Raw genomic sequence first — 21,222 nt, 5'->3', positions numbered from 1 at the left:
TAGGGCTGCTCAGAAGCTGTGTCAGGATCCCACAAATCGTACAGACAGCTGTGCTGTCTGTAACTAACTGCAGCTGCAGAAAATCATTGTTCTGGAACAGCGCCTCCCAAGCAAGGCATTTCAGAGCCATTTGGGCCGTGATGATACAAGCAGGCTGAGGGAAAGGATAGGTGCAGATTACAAGCAGGTCCCTAACCAAGGAGGTCAGTAAATCAGAGCTGCACTAGAGGCAGTACAGCAAAGATGGAGGGGGGCCCTGCAACCTGTGCAGGAAGAAAATACCGCGGAAGTCACCACAGGACCTGAGTATTCCATGCCAGTCAGCCCTGCAGCAGAGCTGCCGGTGGGACACAGCATTCCTGCACTTGCCACGTCACACAGCAGTGCTTCCCTTGCAGTAGCCTGTAACGGTTATTTGTGGGTTTATGCTGAAAAGAGAATTAGGGGACCTTGTTGCAGGAGTCACAAAACTGTTGGCAAATTTTAGCGATGGAGGCTGCCCCTAAAGAGGTGTAGAGCTACTCTCCTGGGCTCGTGTACCCATCAAACACAGGACTAGGCAGCTTGCACCTCAAAAGTGCAAAACCATTCTCTGACTGGCCTCATGTGGCAAATGTAATTAAATGCAATGGGCGTTCCTCACCACTGCAATACAGACTCTGCAGGACTGGCATAGCTCTGCCACAGCTTTCTCAGCTCAGATGCCAACAGGCCAAGTCCTTTATGGGAGTTTCTCACTTACCTTGGGGCTGGTTAGCTAAAGTTGTCCTTTATAGAAGAAAAGGAGTTGCCTACTTGCAGCTGCCAGGGGCCAAGAATAAAACCCATGACAATGATTTCAATCTCTCTGAAGAGATTATGCCTCCACAGAAGCAGGACAGAACAGCTACAGAAAGCTAGAGCTCCCTTGTCCCCTCCATCCTGCTGTGGGGAAGGTTCCTTCGTCAGGTAAGGGAGTCTTTGTGCAGCAAGTAGATGGAGCAGGCTTAGCCCAGTTCTCTCCTGGGCATACATGCAGGAAAACACAGAGGGCCTGGTCCATATCCCAGCTAACAGAGAAAGTGGAAATTGCCAGCATGCAGGCTAGCCAAACCTCCTTCCTTTAGCAACAATGCTGAAGTGGCTTAGCAGACCAAGACTGTGCAGCAGTGGTCAAAGTGTGAACTTGCCTGGGAGTCAGGTCCCTAAGGCTCCCTGCAATGTGCAGAAATCATGAGTTAGGTCTTCTGCTAGGCATCAGGGAGAAAATTAGAGAGGTGATGGCATATTAGAGATATGAGGTGGTGCTTATGATCAGTTGTGAATAAGCTGTAAAGAAGATTAAAGACATTTAGAGAAAAAGTGTGGAGTCAGAAACCTCATCTACTAGTGAGGACTCAGTGCTTACAGTTCCTTCTGGGTCCACCAAAAGAAGATGCTTGGCTTGCCCTTTGTGCATGCCTGTCAGCACATAGGAGCCAGGATTCGTGGTACTCTTCCTCACGAGGAAATCTCCACATTTCTTTAATAGCTGTTCTGCTTCTTTCCTGCTCATCTCTCCTTGATACCACGGCTCTGTACTCAGCTCTTCAGCTTCAGTCCGGACAGCTGCTCTGGATAAAGGAGGACTGGTGCATCCCATGGAGGTGGATTTCTTTAACATAGTCTCAAATGTTTGATTCTTGAGAGCATCTTCAAATGGTTCTGGTTATGGAAATAGAAACAAGGGCAGGATCATTCAGAGGTAAACCATGTAGCAAAATGGTGATATTCTGGTCATTTAAAACTGGATTTATTTTGCATTACAGCCACTTCTCTTTATCTTTATGAAAAAATGAGGGAAGATATACTAACAGACTCACTGAATTATATAATATATTACTACTGAGGAGTGTAATGTTTAAAATGTATGTTATGCACAGAAAGATACTGATAAAAATCAGACTGAACCTTGTCAGGATCTCTTGAAAGGTACTGGTTTTATTTCAGTAGTGGCTATTGTCAACAGCTGTATTTATATGATCTGGTACCAGGCAAATCTCTCCTTCTATCTTTCTAGGTATGTCAGACAGTTAAATTTCAAATAAATTGCATAATAGGGGTACCTAATGTCATTATACTCATATCTGGTCTCTGTTCAAACAACTTATTCATTTAAAAATTGTCCATTACTGAGTCTCCGGCCCAAGGCTATGTCTAGAAGGGAACATTCACCCTTACCTACTCCTAGCTCCATCTAGGAAGAGAACCTTGCAAAACAGACACAGGTTAACACATTTACCATCATTTCCGTAGCTAAAATCAGCCTTGGGGAAGCATCTTTTAAACCTCAGCTAAGTCCTGAACTCAGTGCAACTGTAGACTTGCATGGAAAGGTGTGCCACCATGGATCCCAACAGTCATACAGAAATAGCAAACACGTCATAGGGTGCTTCATTACATGTTGTACTGACCTCTCAGAAGCTATTTACTCTTACAAGACCTTCATCTTCCCCACCAGTACATATCAAAAAGAAATGTTGTTCTGTGCCCACTAGGTTTACAAAAGGACATCTGGAGAGCAGTATGGTGAAGTGATATACCAGCTGTAAATAGATTGTTCAGATGCAAGCAGTACACAGCCATGCTTGCATGGGGCCACAGAGAGGCAAGTTTAGGTCAGAGAAATAGGAAAAATACTGTACTATCACAGCTTATTTATATCTCAGCCAGTTATTAAAAGTAGCTTATCAATGTTTTCACTATACTGCAGTCTGCACAAAGTCCAACATATGTTTAGCTTGTCAAACCACTAACTTTGGGCTAATTGGCACATTTTCTAATACTACTTTTCTCTGGTGTTCCAATGGCTGATAAGAGTTAACATCCCTGATTTCAAACAGCAGATTTTTCTCATTTCAGATCTATATTCACAGATAGATACTCTCTCAACTTTCTTCCCTCCTTTCTTTCAATCCAATGTCTCACTAAGCTGTGGAAATAGAGCCATATCTCATCAAAAACATGCCAGGAAATGGTTTTATCTATACTGACATAACTGAAATGTAGATACTTTATTTTACAAATAATTTGTAGGCACCAACTGCTTTGTCTCATTGCCTTTTAATTATGTGAACTGAATTAAATAAAGCTTGGGCAAACAGTTTATTTGAGGTTGGAAGAGTAAAAAAACCAAGAAAATTTTCTGTGCATCAAATGCTTTCACCATTATTTCACTTTATGTATCTCCTCAAGGCTGAAAACTATGTGTGTTAGTAGCACCAATACCAAACTACAGCTGATGCTTAAGCCATGGTTTTGCAGCTATGGAGATGATTCTAATCTAGGACAAGCTGCCTTCAAAATTGGAACAGGTAGGACAGTAGGCCTACCCAGAGCAAGAGGTAACTCAGCACTTTGATTTCCATGCCAGATTCCTTGCTGCACAAAGGTTTTGATATATGTATTGACTTCCTCATAACATACTCACAGGACAGGCTGAAGATAGTTCTCCACCCATCCACACCTTCACCCTCCTTCACTTTCCTGTATGGCAAGCTTCCTGATTAATTTTTCTTCTGGCATAATTGCCTGTTATGTTAAGGATAACATAGACTGCAACTCACCTTATTATATAGCCCAGCTTCAAGTCTTCAGCCAGCTTTTTTTTTTAGCTCAGGCCAATATGAAAACACAATGGATTCTAAAATTCACCATAATTACATCGGGAACACTAAATTTGGATTTTTTTTTTTCTTAATACAGAAATAATGCATAAACATATCTGGTCCCTTGTTAGAAAGGAAGTGAATAGGAAGGGAACTCACTCATGTCAAACAGATCCTTTCCTGGGCTGTTTGCTTCAGCATTCTCTGTTGTTCCACTGAAGGTACTTTCAGCATCTGCCTGAAGTGCCAGTAGAGCTTCTCTATTTATATGCTGGGTGTTTACATATGTTGGCAGCTCTGCTGTTGGTGCTACTTCTGATTTGTCTTCTGACATACTACAAATATCCAGAGATCCTAGAAAATGCAAGACTTTGTTTTCTTTTTTTTTTTTTTGACAGAACAGTGTTGGTATTATCACCAATTATCATCACACCTCAGTCACACCTCATCAGCACAGGTTTAAATTTTCCTGGACTGGGAGATGTAAAGTCAATAATTGCTGGATTTAGTAGAAAAAAAGTTGATTAACAGATTCAGAACTGTGTTTCAATGAGGATATGGTGGGGCTGTTTTCCAGGAGAAAAGGAAACGTTTGTAAATAAATACTGTAAATTTCAAAAATTGTGTTCTGTTGGGGAGTTCAGGAGAGCAGGAGAAGGTATAAAATCCTCAGATGTGTGCAGATTAACAACAGAGAACATATTCTGGCATTTGAATGAAAGTGTCCCTAGAAACACAGTAAAGTTGTCTCATAAAGGCGGATGGGGTGAAATTTTATACATGTATTGAAATTACTTACTTGAAATTCAAAGACAACAAAAGGAACATTATACATTATTTGTTATTTGTTGAGCAGAGAGTATTGCTTCACATTTTGAATTAGTCTTCTCACTTTAGGCTTTTCATTTGAAAATTCCATTTTGCATACCCTAGTGGGTCAGATTTTCCCAACAGATCATGCAGCAGACCCTTAAATATCATAGAGTTTTAAGAAAATTAGCTGAAAGTTTGGGCAATTCCATTTAGGAACTGCTCTGCAGAAGAAAATATATCATGAAGGCGTGCATTTAATAATTTATCCAGAGATAATTATCAAATGCTTTTCACTGGTATCAACACTAAAACTCAGACAAAGGGAACCTATCAACCAAGAGCAGTTCGTTGCCTTAAAACTTTGAGGAATCAGACTTTCACATGCCCCCCAAGACCACCTGCAGTATTACAGCTAAAAGTAGCAAAACTCACCTTGTTCAACAGGCCCATGACGCCATTCTTCACTGAATTTTTCTCCTAAGTGATGGCTCTGATAATAAATTTGCTCTCCTCCCACTTCTGATGCAGACTAGAACAGACACACATGCAAGGAATTTTTCAATTGCCTTTAAAATGCTCAGATACATCACAAGTGGCTCTCTTGGATGTATTCTGTGTACCCTCACTCTTCCTTTCCAATTCATCATAATGTCAGAACATATATATATATCCCAAATACATTTGTGTAAAGAGTAAGATATTACTGGTGACCTTCATGTGTTCTTCCCTGCTTTCTGCTTTTAGTGACCCCCACGATACCAAATGATGCATCATTTCTATTGTACATTTGTACTCACATAGCGAGTCTTGACAACCTTTTGCTGGGAAAAGTGTTCCACATAAACACACGTGGGACCAGAAGACAGCCCCAGCACTCTTCAAAGAATGAGCTGAAAGAGTCACGTTGGTACCAGGGGATGCACTGAGGGGAGGATGTGGCTACAGACAGGACCCCTCTGGATTTAAGCAGAGTTGTGCTGGATCTGAAAACACCTCTTAGGGAGCTACGTTGATACTGCAGTCAAACTTCCAACAGGAATGCTGGCAGAATTATTAAAGCTGACCTTAGTTCAATATGAGGTGGAAAACCTACCTAGGAACCTGGCTGAATATTGATTGCTGCCAAGTCATTAACATAATGAACAGTTAGTAATGACTGCACTAGATTGTTTAAATGATTCTGCATTAAATCATTCCCAGTTAATGTATACTATTTGATACTCTGAAGCAGACATAGTTTCTACATCTATAGTAGCCCCCAGAGGATCTCTGTTCCTCGAACCCAGTTAATCTTTTAACACCATGAGGATTTCATCTCCTTTAATTTGTTCTGAACCTGCCTAATGTGTTGCCCCCTTGATCTGCAGTGGCCATTCAGATGGAAACTGGCCACACAGGAAGGGCTGTGAGTTACAGACGGCCCCAAGATATCCGCCATACAACACACGTCTTTTTAAAATTTTGGATCAATCAACGGGAGAGTAGAGATGAGACTGTACTGACCTGAGCTGCGTCTGCACCAGTGGGAAGCCTTGTTTTGAGCCTGGCATCAAGGAATCCGCCAGGGGGAGGTATTTTATTTGGGATGCTGTTGTAATAGGGATGCTCTGTTTCCTCAATATCTTCCTCCGTCCATGGGTCCTCAAAACTCTGCATCCTGTAGGGAAGAGAGTGGTTTGTTTTGCCCCTCACTTGCAAAGCACTTACAGATACTTTCAGCAGGTTAAAACTGCCTGTCAGGGGATCACTATTGCATATTTTATGGACACTCCAGCTACCATTTTAAGTCAGGAAGCAATGATGGATCATGCAGCAGATCTTCTCTGTTTAGACAGACTGATATAAACCTCCTTTGCAATGGACCAAATTCTTTATGCTGACTAGAGGATGTTTTAACTTGGCTTTAAAGACCATTATAAACTGCTTTAACAAAGCAGTTCATCTAACTTTAAAATATCACTTGTAATATTATGACTTGATTGACTGACTAGGCTCTAAATCTTTGCCTTCAGTTCTGATTGCTCTATCACAAATATAATTCTGTAAGAACTTCACAAAGTCAAGAGATGTGAATACGGCATGCTCCCAGATTAGGATAGTAGCATTTTATATTTCCCATATACCTGTTTTGCTCTGATATAAGACATTACAGAGGGCACAAGTTCACAAGGATTTTTAGTAATGTCAGTAGGCACATAGCAATCCATGTCTCCAAAGGAAACAGAATGCTATATCCCAGCCTTTTGTACATATACAAACAGACAGAGTTTGTATCCTCCAGAGAAAAATGCAGTCAAACCTCCCTGCAATACATCACATTCCTAGAAACATCATTCGTCATTTTGGAAGCCCAGCAGTCTGACCTACTCCATCTAAACTGACACAGCTGCTATGACAGTAATGAGGAAATGCCACAAATAACAACCATTCTTGGCCATCCAACTCTGCCTAACTACAGCACAAAACACATGATCATTTCAACATCGCTGTGAAATCCATATTTAGCCTATTCTTTCAAATTGACTGTGCTCCTTTCATATTCGTTAGGTAAACACTGTTTAGCTAATACAGCAGAAATCTTATTAAAGCATTCAAATCCTGTCTGCCTCCAGCAACACTGTCCACATTTTATCAAGTAAACCAAAAGCGAAGGAAGATCCTTTAGCAGTTTTCTGCAGTAACACTCACCTATCAGGGAAAGTAGGTGTCTTAGAGGGACATTGCAAGTACTGCTTAAATCGAAGCTCAAATGCTTGCCCTATGGTGCTGATGACATCCTGGGCCAGGCCATCACAGCATTCCAGTATATGACAAGCTAAATGAAAAAGATTGACACATGCAAGTCACTGTTTATGTCATTGTGGGATGCACTGACCTATGACAAAACACCTACTTGTCAAGCTTAGTCACCCTGTTAGTGATGTGCACATTTCAATAAAACCCAATTTTGATACAGTGAATTTCAGGCAATCTCAACTTTTTAAAGGTTACACAAAATTGCACTGATGCGTAAGTGCGATAGACAAGGTCACAAATCTGTTCCACTATTTTAACAAGTCCACAAACAGAAAAAACCTCATAAAATTTCACTTGTTATTACCTGAATGCAATAGATTATGTAAGAATTCTAAGCTTTAAATTGAAATTACAAAAATATTTATCTATTATAATAACAATAAAAGCTTTATTTGCTTTCTTCAATTTTATTACCACTTCAGTTTTATGTCCAATCACCCCAAGTTCACAAGCTGCTCTCTCTTCCCAAATTACAGTCTGAGGGAGCAGCAGTATCCACGGATACTTTCTAGATAATGACCCCTGATCTTATTCCAGGAACACAGAGTACAAATGTTGGTACCTTTTCCTGCTTCTTTGCATGGAGACACACCCAGCAAACTGACGGGTCGGTGAAGAGTGCAGAGCCAGCAACATGATTAACTCCAGCCCTTCCCCATGTGCAACCTCCCTGAACCCACTGCGACAGAGGCAGTAAAGGGGGAGGCTAGTAACACAAGCTCTCTTCCTACAGAAGACTGAGAAACCTTTAAAGAAGTCTGAGCAGCCAAATCTGTAACGGTTTTAAACCAGAGAATGGCTTGGAGGTCTGAAATATATGGGAAGACATAAAATATGTGAAAACACAAAGAGGTGAACTTGTGAGGAGCTCACTCAACATTACAGGAGCATAGATGGGTACTAATACCTGGCAGCTAAAGATCTGTATGAACAACATCTCAGTGATATCCAGAGAAGCCCAAGAGAGTTAATCTTCCATATTCAGAGTTGGACAAGCATATTGCCTTACTGGCTATAGCCTGGATTGGATTTCAAACTATGGTTCTTTTCCAAGTCCTGCCACAGGAAAGGGGGTTCTTGTTCAAAGTTACTGATTTTTTCACCCCTGACTGTTTTAATAACTTGAATATAAACTTTTCAGCTGAAAAACTGTGCTTTAGTACATGCCCAGTGTCCAACTCACTCAACAAGTGCATTGGATGCCAGTGGCTTACATATAAGGGTTGGTCATGACATTTGTGTGAAATTGTTTTACTTAAAATAATACAGGGAGACTAAGTAGGTTTAGATATGACTTTTCAGAGGCTGAAATACCAGACAGACTTCTGAAGAGGCCAGAATAAAGGGCCAAGAAACCTGCAGTTGTGTGAGTATGGAATGTCTGCTGTCTCTTCCTCAGCAGCAGCAGCACTTCATTCAGCTTGAGATGGCACCAGTCACAGTGCTAAACAGATACAGTGGTGTTCTCTTCTCACCTTAGAGCATCTACTGTGCCAACCAGCAAGCTGAAATGTCTTGTCCAGGGAAAATGCCCTTAGCTACATGTTGAAAGTGGATTCAGCAGACAAAACAGGACCTCCATGTGTCCAAAGACAGAGGCAGACATCCCTGACTAGCAGTGAGACGTTTGTTTTGACGCCCTCCACAACACTGCTATTGGCATTGAAAAATTAGCCTCAATGGAAGGTGCAGTAAATGTGGACCAAAAGTAGTTAGGCCAAACAAAGCTAAAATGTTTGCACCCTATAACTAGAGTGCGAATTTAAAGAGGTGACACTGCTCACTGCTAAACCTTTCTGGAGCTGAAATGAAGCATGAGTCACTAAGTAGTTTCAGTAGGTGACATAATGAGTAACCTGTTTCCTTGGATACGTGAATGGACTTTCAGCAGGTAGGAGATATGCTTCTTGTAAAAGGATGAGAAGACTTGGCTCACACAGAGATGATTTCTTGTGAATGTTTCAGCAGAAAATAGACAGCCTTTAGCTTGCTAGACCCAGAATGCAAAGCACAAAGACAGCTTCTCCATCCTCGGGAAGAAATGAGTCTAATATGCAAGCTATACTACAGCACTGGCAGTGGGGTAGCATCAGTAATAGCAGTCAATTTTTGCTAGATACAGATGTAAAGATAAATTCCCTTTTAAGGTAATTTGCAAACAACACAAAGAATGACAGAATGGCAAATGGTGGTGAAAGATGGCAATTCAGGTCCCTTGGTAAATTAGACCCTTTAAAAAAAATGTGTTTTAATACAGGTGCCATACAAAGTCACCGATCTGCAAACCACTGATGTATATACACACGAGTGGGGAAACCACGCATGGGAAAGCCGTAATGCAGAAGGCTTAAAGATCATAGCGTGAAGGAATTTCACATGAGGTAACAGTGCTTCACTGCAGCAAAGAGGGCTTAGGAGGAACCAGCTGACGATGAGGACAAAAGCAAGGAAGGTGCATTCTCTGCTATACTGGCAGCCCCTGTTATGCAGATATCATATACCTTTCTAAAACAGCTGCAGAAAAATGAAGAAAGGAGGTACAGAAATAATCTGAAAGATGGAGGATGTGCACTGCAGCTGGAATGCTGCAGAGTTCAATCTGTCAATCTTATATAATCTCAAATAAAGAAAACTAAGAAGTTACTTGACCTAAATACACCAAAGGAAGACAACGATATCAGGTGCTCAGATGACTCCCCAGTCTAGGATAGCCTAGCTCAACAAGGAGCAGTCACAGGAAGCTAGAGATAAACATATTCAGTGTAAGATGGAAGGAACATAGTGCAGGAAGAACATAGTACAAAAGGAATATAGTATATAAAATCCACTCACACAGGGACAGAAAATGGAGCACAGGGCTCCTCCAAACCCTACAGAGCAAATATCTGGTGTACAATGCTAGTCCCTAGTCAATGGACCGAGATCTCTCAGAACAACTAAATCAGTCTTGGATTTAGCAAAAGGGTACTGCTAAAGCAGGTGGGGTGGAGAGAAGCTCTGTACCATGCAGCCTGTAGTCTGACACTGGAACTTCTCTGACAGGGGACACATCAGGCTGTAATATAACAAGCATTACAAAGAACTGGACTATTCCCTACCTCCCATTCCCCATAAATTTTCTAGGTATTTCACTGATATTCAGCATATTAGTATGCTTAGTGCAGGTATTATTTATGAACTAATATCCTCAAGCCTGGACATTTCTGCACATGGACATAGCAGATTCTTCAGGTATCATTAAAGATGACTACATATAGAAGCTATTGAATTAGTTGTGCCAATGGTAAGGTGGGCAGCTGAGGGTCTGCAGGATTGGCATTTTGGAGTTAAAAGCGTTTGAATTCTCCAGAAATCCTGTTGGAAGTACTTAATGTCATTTTTTTGGAGCTCATCTGTTCTTGTCTATGATCTATGAATAGTACACTACAAAATACTGTGCATTAAGACCTAGTGAACACAATCAACCAGCAGGTCCCTGTCCCTGACTGATAGCTACTAAAGCAATACAACCTTGAAGAAAACTTCATCGAAAAAGAGAATTATGGCAAGCTGGCTCAAAAGCTAGCTATTTGATAAAGAATCTGATTCTGCCAGGAAGAGTTAGGCATGTACTGAGAAGACCTAGCAGATTCAGCTGCCTCATCAAATGACTTAATCAGAGGGCTGCTTAGCTCTTGCACAGTGATTGGGTGTAGGTAAGACTCGGCTGTTGCCTAGTAGCTCACACAGCCAAGTAAGGCAAGTGTGTGATTTAAGAGATGAAGAGAACCAAACTCATATTTGAGTATGAACGAGCAGCAAGTATGAACTATTCCAAGCCTGAGAAACAAACTGCTGCTTCTTATTGCTGCACAATCTTTCCATGACTCTGTCAAAGGCAATCCTTAGATTGCGCTACATTTATGTTTTTTGGGGTGGAGGGTGGGGGAGGTGGGGGGTGGAATCTGACCTAAACCATGAATAATTTGTGTTTCTCAAAGGAAAAACAGACTTCAAATAGATATTTCTAACTTACCTCTACGATTAACAGGATCCTTAGCTACATATGCAATATAGTCTGAAGTATCCTGTCAAAAAATTAAGATATCTACAATGAATGCAAAAAAATATTTTCACTGGTTACAGCAAAAGATCACAGTCCAGAGTAAGTACAGTCCTGTGGGCAGAGCCCCAAATGACATATTTTGCTCTACAGTTGCATACTACTTAAACCTCATATAAATGTTTATGGGTTTTGGTACTGATTGCACCACTTTACCTTTTAGAGAATGTGATCTAATCCAGCAGAATTTTAAAATCTCTTCTGTCAATTAAACAAACTCAACAGGATTTGGCTCAGGCCTCATTTAGGAGGGAGTAGAATTACAAGTCCTTATCTTCAAACTACCCAGAGATTTCGGTTCATAACATGAATAATCATCTGGTTCTGTGGCAGAAAGAGTGGGAGTAACAGTGCTGCTCCCAGAAATACTGAGCAATGGCATTTATTCATGTGTGACGAGCAGGTGTTTACTTTACTGACAGCAGTGCCATATGGCACAGAGGTGCTCAGCCCCTGCTTGGCTCTGACAAGCAGTATCCCAGGACACCCTCCGCCAGCCCTTAGGCTGCTCCCTGCCACACCTGTTGCCACACGCCTGGTGGATTTTCTGGCAAAAGCACATAGACATCTTCTTGGGGGATTTTTTTGCTTCCTCTCCTGCCACCCTTATGCTCCTGTGCACAAGTGGTGCAGACTTCTATCATTATGCAGATGAAACAGAAAGGCCTGTGTTTCTGGGAAATACTCAGGCCTGCTGATAAATCTGAAAAATGCCATATTGCCTTGATGGAATCAGGAAGACCTGGTTAGATCTGGTATTTCCTGACATGCCTGGCTAGTCAGGTACAACTAAACACAAGGGATATACAGGATACACTACAGCTGGCTGTGTAAATCTACCCAACGCCTTTTCAGGGGACTGACCCAAGACCTTTCCCAATTATGCCAAGATCTAATGTCATAACGAACATCACTCTTCAGTTAAAAGATAGACTTCTTCAGCACAGTTTTTTCTAGCGCAAGCACACACCACCACCACCCACCCAAAACAAGTCACTGTACCAAATGTCTGCACCATTTCCTTCCTAAGGAGAGAGCAAGGGAAATGACGAAGCACAGTCTTGGTTCTGGTGACAGATGTGTAACCATATCATTTAATGCATTGTTGGAAGGCACTCAGACACAGCAGCAGTGAGGTTGGTCTGTTAAAAAAGCATTGCCCTACCATTTTGTCTAGTAATTTCTCACACATCGTGTGGCACAGTGTCTGGGCAGTGACTACAGTGGAAGAAAGGATTCATATCAACAAGCAAGGGGAAAACAAAAGTGACTATGTCTACAGTAGCAAATAATACAGAGCCCTTGTCTCTCTGTGCTGTTTTCTCACAGCATGCCCTGAAACTCTCTGAGGGACCAGCACACGCTTAGCATCAACCCCAAGAGACCACTATGAGGGAAGAGAGGGAATGTGTTGGTGCAAATTGCACTGTGTTATTTATTTCAGGGCTAGAAAGACTAGAAAATGGGCCACAGATCAATTCATTTACTACTTCAGGCATAGTTAATGGATACATTTATGCCTGAGTAAATCATAGATCTATCTCATAGCTAGCGTGGGTGTGACAGTCTGAGACCACCTACTCCTTATTTCGTCCAAAGCTCTGCGATTGAAGCTGACTATAACAAACCATGAAGCACCTAAGGTGGGCACTTTTCACCATGGCTCAGTTAGAAGACCCCCATCCAAAGACTATACAGGGATTGGCTGATGCAGCAAAGTGATACTTGACATTCAAGGACTGAAAACAAGCATGAATAAACTATAATTTTCAACCTAAAGACGTTGCATTGTGGTGTTAAAATTTGGAGGTATGGCTGAAGCTGAAAAACTACTGCCTTCAGGGACCTCTGAGAGACCTGCCTTATAAGACTTTATGAGATCCTCTGTCCCAAAATTTCTGCAGATATCTTCAAAAACACATGCCTTGTCTGGCAGCCTGGAAACAGCCACCTGAAATTACTATGGAGCAAAATTGCTTAGTGTATCATAAGGAGGGGCTGAAGAGAGCTAAAGTGGATTGAGAACACAGTCTTGGAAGTGAGCTAAAAATGATTCTGAAATGATGTATAGAAGGATTTGGTACAGAGATTTTTAAGCTGTTCTCCAAACCTGTGGAACAATTCTCCAGGGGTTATATTTTGAATAATACAATTAATGGTAATGGAGTGTGAGGAAGGTTATAAAGCTAATTGCTCTCACAAATGGGAGGCAAATATCCAGAGCGGGAAGGTTGATGGGGTAGAGAAGTGAGAGCAGTCTCACTTCCTAATAAACCAAACTCCAAAATTACTTCAAAACAAGGGAATCACTTACTGAAGAAGCATGGGCACAGATAAAATTTTCTAGGTCACTATGGCCTTTCTCCAACCAGTTTAAAACACATATAAGGAGATAAACTTATGGTCTGGAGCCCAGCTGTGGCTGGGAGACACAGTTTGCTGGTGGCAGTCCTCCACCAAGTGGAAATCACTTGAAAGTTATGAAAGTTATGAAAGTTATATCCAGGAGGCCCTCTGATGAGTAAATAAAGCTGCAACCTAAATCACATCCTTGCATTTTATCATCTTCTATGTGCACCCAGGACAAAGAACTACCTGCTTTATGCACAAGCTTTTGATTTAAAGTTGGTCCTTACTAGACCACGGAGATAAGCTTGTAGAACAACATTAGATCCTCATAAATACCTTCTTCCTCCCAACTCCAGAATGAATTCATGCAGTAGTCTAATTGGGGACACAAACTTACAATTTCACTGTATCTTGTAGGCTCCCTTGCACCATGCAATTTTATTTCTCTGGTAGCACACTGACTCAGTAGCGAGATTTTTCTCTCTCTAAAACATTTGGAAGATCTTGTTTACTCCAAATCCAGAACTCCACTGCTGTTCCTCTCCTCTTTCCTGGTAAATCATTTCATCAGTGGGCAGTGTGAAATGGTGTTTCCAGGACTTAGCATTTGGGATGGCAGATGGGCAGCAAAGAATCTTCTTATGGAGGCAGGGAACTGTGCTAATCACTCCTCTGCCCACTTCAGGAATTGTTCATTTACAGCATCCATTGCAATCTGTTGTATTTCAAAGCTGCTGTTGATCCATTTTTTGTTCCCCAAATTATTGTGATATTGTGTCCTTTTCCCTTCTGTAATCGTACTGAGCTCAGCAAAGCTATACTAAGACTGAAATTCATCTTTATGTTTTCTGACAATAGCAAAATGAACAGAGAAAGCACCAAGCATCTTCACCTTAACAGAGTTGAACTGAGAGGCACAAAGCAGGCTAGAAATTGCCTTACCTCTAGAACATGACTGATACATGACAGATAATCATATGACGAAGAAAAAGGTACTCATTCAATTAATCTAAGTTTAAAAGCTTTCAAACCTCTAGGGTAAGAGGTGAGCACTGTCACTAATTTATAATTTTCCCCTTGCTTCCTGAGTGACAAATACATTTTAAGCCCATTTATTAATATACCTTTGGATGAACAGCTTATAAAAATAAGGAAAAGCACAATAAGCAGGAATCTGCCCTTTGATCTAAATGAATCAAATTTGTAGGTGTATCTAAAAGCTTTGCAAAACAAGAGAGGAAGATCTGTGCTTTTCCTGAAAGCCTGTCTTCAAGCTGCATGAGAGCATCAAATATACCTGCAGGCAGAATTTAGCACAGTCTTCTCAATGCACACTTACGCTTGAGAAGAAGAAAAATAAAAAAACAAGCATGCATTACTATAAATATTATAAATATAACTGCAACATATTCTATTACTGTAAAAAGTGCAAGATGAGAAACAGTCAGGATAAAAATCCATACAACGCCCATATGACTATACTACATTACTCTGAAAAAGGAAGCCCTGCTTACCAGTTATTATGTGAATGCTTATAGTCCCTTGATCCTTTTTGTTTCAGTCATTCAAAGGGGAGGATCTATGAACGCTTGTCAGGCGCTCCCCTCAAAGAGTACTTGATGGCAACAATCAAGAAAAATTTATGAAAGAAGAAACAGGAGCTACTGTGGTTATATTTTTCTGTTAGTAAGATATGCACTAAATTTTATCACACAGTCCTCATAAAGCAGTATCTATGTGGGAGAAGGCTTTAGAGAAATGCTTACCGGATCACCTCCAGACGCAAAGGAGATGGATTGCATATGGTGATTTGCTATGATCTGTATGGATCAAAAAAAGAATAAGTGTGAGTCAGATCCTTTTCTTACAGTTTGCAATTTTGATTTCTTTTTTTGCTTGTATGCTGGTGAAAATCCAAAATCAAGATCAAAATTACCTACAAGGACTTAAAAGAGTAGAATGATAATATAAACAAACTTTAGGATGAATGTATCTATTCTGCTGTTTTTAAAAATGTACCAGGACACTGTAAAATTGCTAAACATGCTCAGAACTCCAGTAAATCAAACAGACCTGTCAGGGAGTATCTTTGGAGAAATTCTAATCTGCTAAAACTCACTTTCTTTATTACAGATAATGATAAATGAAACAAAAGGTCCTATTCATCAAACCATTTTTCTGCTGATGCCACTCTGGTGAAATCAATGAAACCATGCCAACCTGTACACCAGCTAAGGCTCCTAACATTGCATCCAACATCTACTGTCATTTTATGTTTCAAACATCAACATGTTTGCAATATACAAACAGAATTGTGAATCTAGCTGCAGTGTAGCATTGTGGACAAATTCACAGGCACACTCCAGGGCATTTGAAATTCAAATTGCTTATGTACAATTTGAACTAATATGATATTTCTCTGGGAAGAGACAAATTGTCCTGAACCTCTAATAAAAGCAGAACATCTCTGCTATTCTGAGAATTAACTTACGGAATTTTTTAATAATGAAATCATGTAACAACCAAGAAAGAAAATATCATTTGAAAGAAACTTTCATTTGATATTTGAGTCACAAAAGCCATGCCAAGGAATTAATCTGGGTTGGGACAGGCCCCTGTTTAGTGCCTATGGAGAGGGAACCATATACAAAAAAACATTATGGAAAAAACAATATAGGCTAGAAAGATATTCTCTGGGCTGTTTCCTCTAATCTGCTTCTTAAAGACCTGAACTATCAACTACCATCCTTGTAAAGAAAAAAGCCTGACAGGACTTTCTCTGTATCTTGCTGTTTTGCTAAGTCAGAGAGAGCTGATTACTATTTGTAGTGTTTCTTTTGTATAAAGAGCCCTTCATTTCCAAAAGCCCTGCTTGTCCCACAACAGCCTCTGAAGATGTGGTTAGTTTTTAAGTGTTCACTGGTGAATTAGTGTTCTGTTACTCATCAGTGACAATTTCCTTCTGTTTTTCCCATAAAGATAAAGTAACAGTAGAGTATATGCAATATAGAATACATATAGCATGTAGAATAGCCTAACAATAGAACTGATGTTCTATTTCATATTACCACTGTCTTGACTTATGCAAATAACCCAATCTTTTACTTCAGCGTCATATAAAAGACAAATTATTTCAGATTGTCACTAAACTAATTTTTTCCAAATTTTAAGAAAGCTGAAAAGTGCTTGAAACCATTATTTCAAGTCAGGGTTTTTATTGTTTTAACTCCACAGCTTATTTGGTTTAGCTTAGTTTGAGGTAGGGGTATTCCCCACCTCACTTCTGCCAATACCAAAATACTGAAAAGAGACACAGCAAATTACCAATGCCTTGCATTGCTCAAAATAAAATAATTCGCTAATTTTGGCATATAGTTCAGAAACCTTTCAATCTATGCCAACTTGCATTTTAAAGAAATAAACAAAACAAAATCGTCTACCACTCATCCCTGCTTAATATGTTCACAAAACTGTTCTGCAGGGGTACGTGCAGTTACTTTCCTTCTACCACAAGGGCCAACAACACTGTCTTTTCTTCCAGATCTGCTGGGAAAAAGAGGCTAATAAAAGTTTGCAGCCATCTTCCTGCTGGGGGCCTCAAAGGGCAAAGCTGCTGGGCCGTGCTCATCTGCAAATCAAATCCTCGGCATAAACAAGAAACAGGGGCGGCCACAGCCAGACTAGGGAGCACTGAGAAACCAGACATTTCCCAGGCCTGCAGCACCCAGAAGAATCTGCCTCAAAAAGAATGATATGAGAGAAAGATCAACAGTTTTGTCAACTCAGAGAAAAGGCAAAACATGTGGGGGATGACTCTTCTCTGGAATAAATCAGTTTAACTACATTTCTGCCCTAGCATTGGTTGACTACAAGGTGACCTTCAGGATTTGGCACTTTCCTAGTAGACCTAATTAACATCAAGTGCTTATGCTTCTGATGGGGGGTAACTGTCCTTATGAAAAGCACTGCTGTGTATATTCCATAGTAAAGCTACAAACTACTGCAGCCCATCATAGCACTCCTCCCACAGTCTCAGTGCTCACTGTAGAAGATTTCTAAATAAGGATAAGATAAGGATAAATAAGGATAATGTTTTCTAAATAAGGATAAGAATGAAGATATACAAATGAAAACATAGTAATAAACAGCAAGCTTTTTCTTAGTATATATATCTTTTCTTGTTTTTTAACCCTGAGGCTCCAAAGGACAATAGGAATTTTACTTTTTCCTCTCTGGCTGTATCTGGGCAGAAAGTTGCGTGCCCCAACGCAGTATGTGGTTCACAGCAAATAGCACAGCAGTGACTACGCATGTCTGTCTGCTTCCTCTTTATATATACTCTGAGCAAGGATTTTTCTCGTCTCATACATCATTCACAAACCACTGCAGTGATTCCCCAAAGTCTGTCTATACCTTCAACACAGAGAAGAAGAAATGAGTTACTTTAAAAATGCTGCCCTGTCTCTCTAAAAGACTGGCCTTTCACTGCACTGCAAAATCCCTGAGGCTGTATTTTTAGCCGTGCCTCAGGAATAGTTTGCCCTTTAAGACTCCAAATGGGAAGAAAACAACAAAATTGGGAATGTACATTCAGTATTTTAGTTTTTACTCCAAGCACATCTCTTTTACCACTCTGAAAGTTCGTAATCTTATTCAGTAAGAACTCCCATGACCAGAAAATGGTATTTTACATCATAGGTCTTTTAAGAGCAAAACCAATCTACCTGAAACATGGCATGAAGAAAATAATTCATCAAAGTTGTTTTGATTAGTGAATTTATCTGACTTCCACTCTGATTTATATTTTGGGTTCATTCATTTTATGATATTATTGAGGAATAATGACTTTGAGCAACTGAGTATTTGGCAGACAGCAAATAATTGTGCAGCAGGCTGTTCATCAAAAGCCTCACAAATTAATACAGAAGTTACACTCACCTGTTTTGTATCTGGATTCATTAGATTTAAGCTGCTGGTGGAGATATTCAACATTATGCTCATTCCTGCAAACTGAAGATTGCTCTTTCCCAAGATGCTAGAAAGGACTTTGCTTGGTGGCTGTGAGGAGGGGGGGAAAAAGCAGAATTTTGTTCTCTGGTTTTTTTTAATGACCTTCATTGTATGCAGGGTTAGTGGTGATCTTAAAGGCTTCTCAAAAGTTTATCACTTTTCAAAGATCATTTAATTGCAACAGCTGTTTTCCTCTGGAAATTATTTCTCTCTCTATTTATACTACTACTAACTACTACTACTACTACAACAATAATAATAATAATGTTGTAGTAGTAGTAGTAGTAGTAGTAGTGATACTAGCCAAGCAGTTATTCATCTACCCTTGACCAAAAATATAGGGGTTTTGTGAGACAGCAAGGTCTCATCTTCACCAAGGGACCAAGTAAGCTGCCTAAGATGAATGCCTTCAGTCAATATCTTAAAATGACAATGTTCTTATTCTGTAAAAATAGCTTCAACTCTCAAAAAGAAATCTGTTGTTTGCTTTGCATCTACCAACTGTTCTACCCCCTTGCCACATGGAAAGTGGTACTGTAGTGATACTGGGATGCTCACAAAATGGGATATGGAGTGTTATGTACTAGATGACCTCTAAAGGTCCCTTCCAACCCAAACCATTCTGTGACTTTGCTTGCAGACTTAACAGTAGATAAAAGCCAGATATAGATGAAATAAAACCTCTGTATGCTGGGGTACAACATGCATTAAAGATTCTCGGAGAATAAGTCTAAGAATGTAATACAGGGAATGTAATAATATTGATAAGTTTTGTAGGCATTTCACCATCTTTCAGGAGGTTTTTTGCAATAGATGTTATGCTGTCAAAGCAAAATTCACAAACTTCTCTCCTTTGACAACTATGGGGAGCCACATAGCTGCATGAGAGCAGCCTCATTCAAGTAACCACAGCCTGTAAAAAATCAGACTGCCCAGCAGTAACAGACCAAGTCCTTCCACTTGCTCTACTTTCACTGATGAATATTTATACTGGTCATTAGGACATAAAAGCAAATCTGTGACTGGAGGCAGTGTTCTTCTGCCACTATATTTGCATTTGTCCTAAGCTGCCTGCAAGCTTACATAGTTTTGTTCGTAGCAGGATGGACACACCTGAGCTTCTGTAGTCCTGAAATTTTACATACTTTCAATTTTAGTTTCTTTTCCTTCTGATTAACTCATTAAAAATACACTACCTACATACTGCTCCTGTGTAACCTGTGCTGCATTATTTCAACCATGTCATGTTACAGAGCTAGTCCTTCATTAACTTTGCAATAAAAAAAACTCTTTTGAATATTCTTGTATCTCTTCTTTCCTTAATCCGTCATGATTCCCAGGTCATGCCTAAGGATCACCTATCCACAGTGTGGGTAAAGTGTGAAAACTTGGCCTCAGGAAGTACATGTCACCTTAACCAAATTCATATGCCACTACTGGCAGAAACATGATGAATATACATACCAGAGACATGTCTTTCACATTTATCTGAAGTTCTGTTGCTATGTCTTTTCAATAACTGATAAGCAACATTACTTATAAAACCTGTAATGCAGCACAGTGTGTCACTAGGCACTTGGAACTCTGTTTAACTTATTTTTCCAACTATATTTTGTGTCATTTTGCTATCCAAGAAGAAAGATACTTTCGTCTTTACTTTCTGATTTAAAATGAAAAGCCAGAGAACCAAGAAAAGCCAATGAGATAAATTTGGTGGTGGTGAAACCGTAACCTTAATTTCTGAGTCAATTTCCCATGACACCGTGACACATGTTGTCACATATGATTGATTTTACCAGGGGATGATTCTCCATTGCAAACAAGCGGCATTTCATCCCATCCCTTTTTGCTGAGATTCTGCCTAGATGGTGGAGCAGCTGGGGAGGCAGGCAGACCTTTCCCTTCACCTGCCCATTCTCCTCCCATGCCTAAGAACACACACGAGGCCTATAATTAACTACTTTCTATGCTTCTTCCCTTAGAGACAGCATTACATCCCAGCTTTGCCAGCAGGCCTCTGGAAGAGACTCTTGAGAGCCATCAGTGCCGGAGCTGAGCCAAGGCTTCCTCCTCTCCCTGTCTGAAGCCTCTAACTCCCAGCACACAAACAAAAATAAAAGCATGGTAACAAAATGTCAGGTACACAGTGGACTCACCATCAGCGCTGGGCACTGAGCATCAGCCACAGGTATTTACGGAAAGAACACAGGGAACAAAGGATCACCTCATATGCTATTTCCATTTCCAGAAATCAGTGATTACCAAACTCATTAAATGTCATCAGTAGATTTATGCTTCAATAACAAATCTAGTCACTCTCAAAACTATATATGTTTTGGGCTTCTGCGGTATCTTCCAGCACCTATTTTCATAATTTAGTTATGCATTTTACGAAAAGGCATCCCATTTTTGTTTTAACTCTTCCACCTCCAATCTACAAAAGAAATAAAATAAAAGGAGGAGGTTTCTACGGAAGGAGCATAAAGGCACAGCCTTCATCCTGGATGTATTTATACTTCCAGATGC

The 21,222-nt window shown here is 40.2% G+C and overlaps 1 protein-coding gene across 8 annotated transcripts in view; it reads right to left on the bottom strand.

Annotated features, from left to right (window-relative positions):
- The window catches only part of SHC3 (SHC adaptor protein 3), a 75,867-nt gene that overhangs the window by 7,692 nt on the left and 46,953 nt on the right, over positions 1-21,222 (bottom strand). For all 8 annotated transcript variants that reach the window (XM_042033210.1, XM_042033207.1, XM_042033206.1 and 5 more), the window contains 8 exons: positions 18,625-18,744; positions 15,453-15,506; positions 11,251-11,302; positions 7,128-7,254; positions 5,943-6,096; positions 4,872-4,968; positions 3,786-3,980; positions 1,388-1,683 (listed from right to left, as the gene is read on the bottom strand). In XM_042033210.1, the coding sequence (XP_041889144.1) occupies positions 1,388-1,683; positions 3,786-3,980; positions 4,872-4,968; positions 5,943-6,096; positions 7,128-7,254; positions 11,251-11,302; positions 15,453-15,506; positions 18,625-18,744 (1,095 nt within the window). The remainder of the gene's footprint in view (positions 1-1,387; positions 1,684-3,785; positions 3,981-4,871; positions 4,969-5,942; positions 6,097-7,127; positions 7,255-11,250; positions 11,303-15,452; positions 15,507-18,624; positions 18,745-21,222) is intronic.

Source organism: Corvus kubaryi, unplaced genomic scaffold (assembly GCF_017639235.1).
Source record: "Corvus kubaryi isolate FWS band 111438036 unplaced genomic scaffold, C.kubaryi_AGA036_p1.0 37357, whole genome shotgun sequence".
Taxonomy (NCBI): Eukaryota; Metazoa; Chordata; class Aves; order Passeriformes; family Corvidae; genus Corvus; species Corvus kubaryi.
This window is presented reverse-complemented; position numbering and strand designations above follow the sequence as displayed.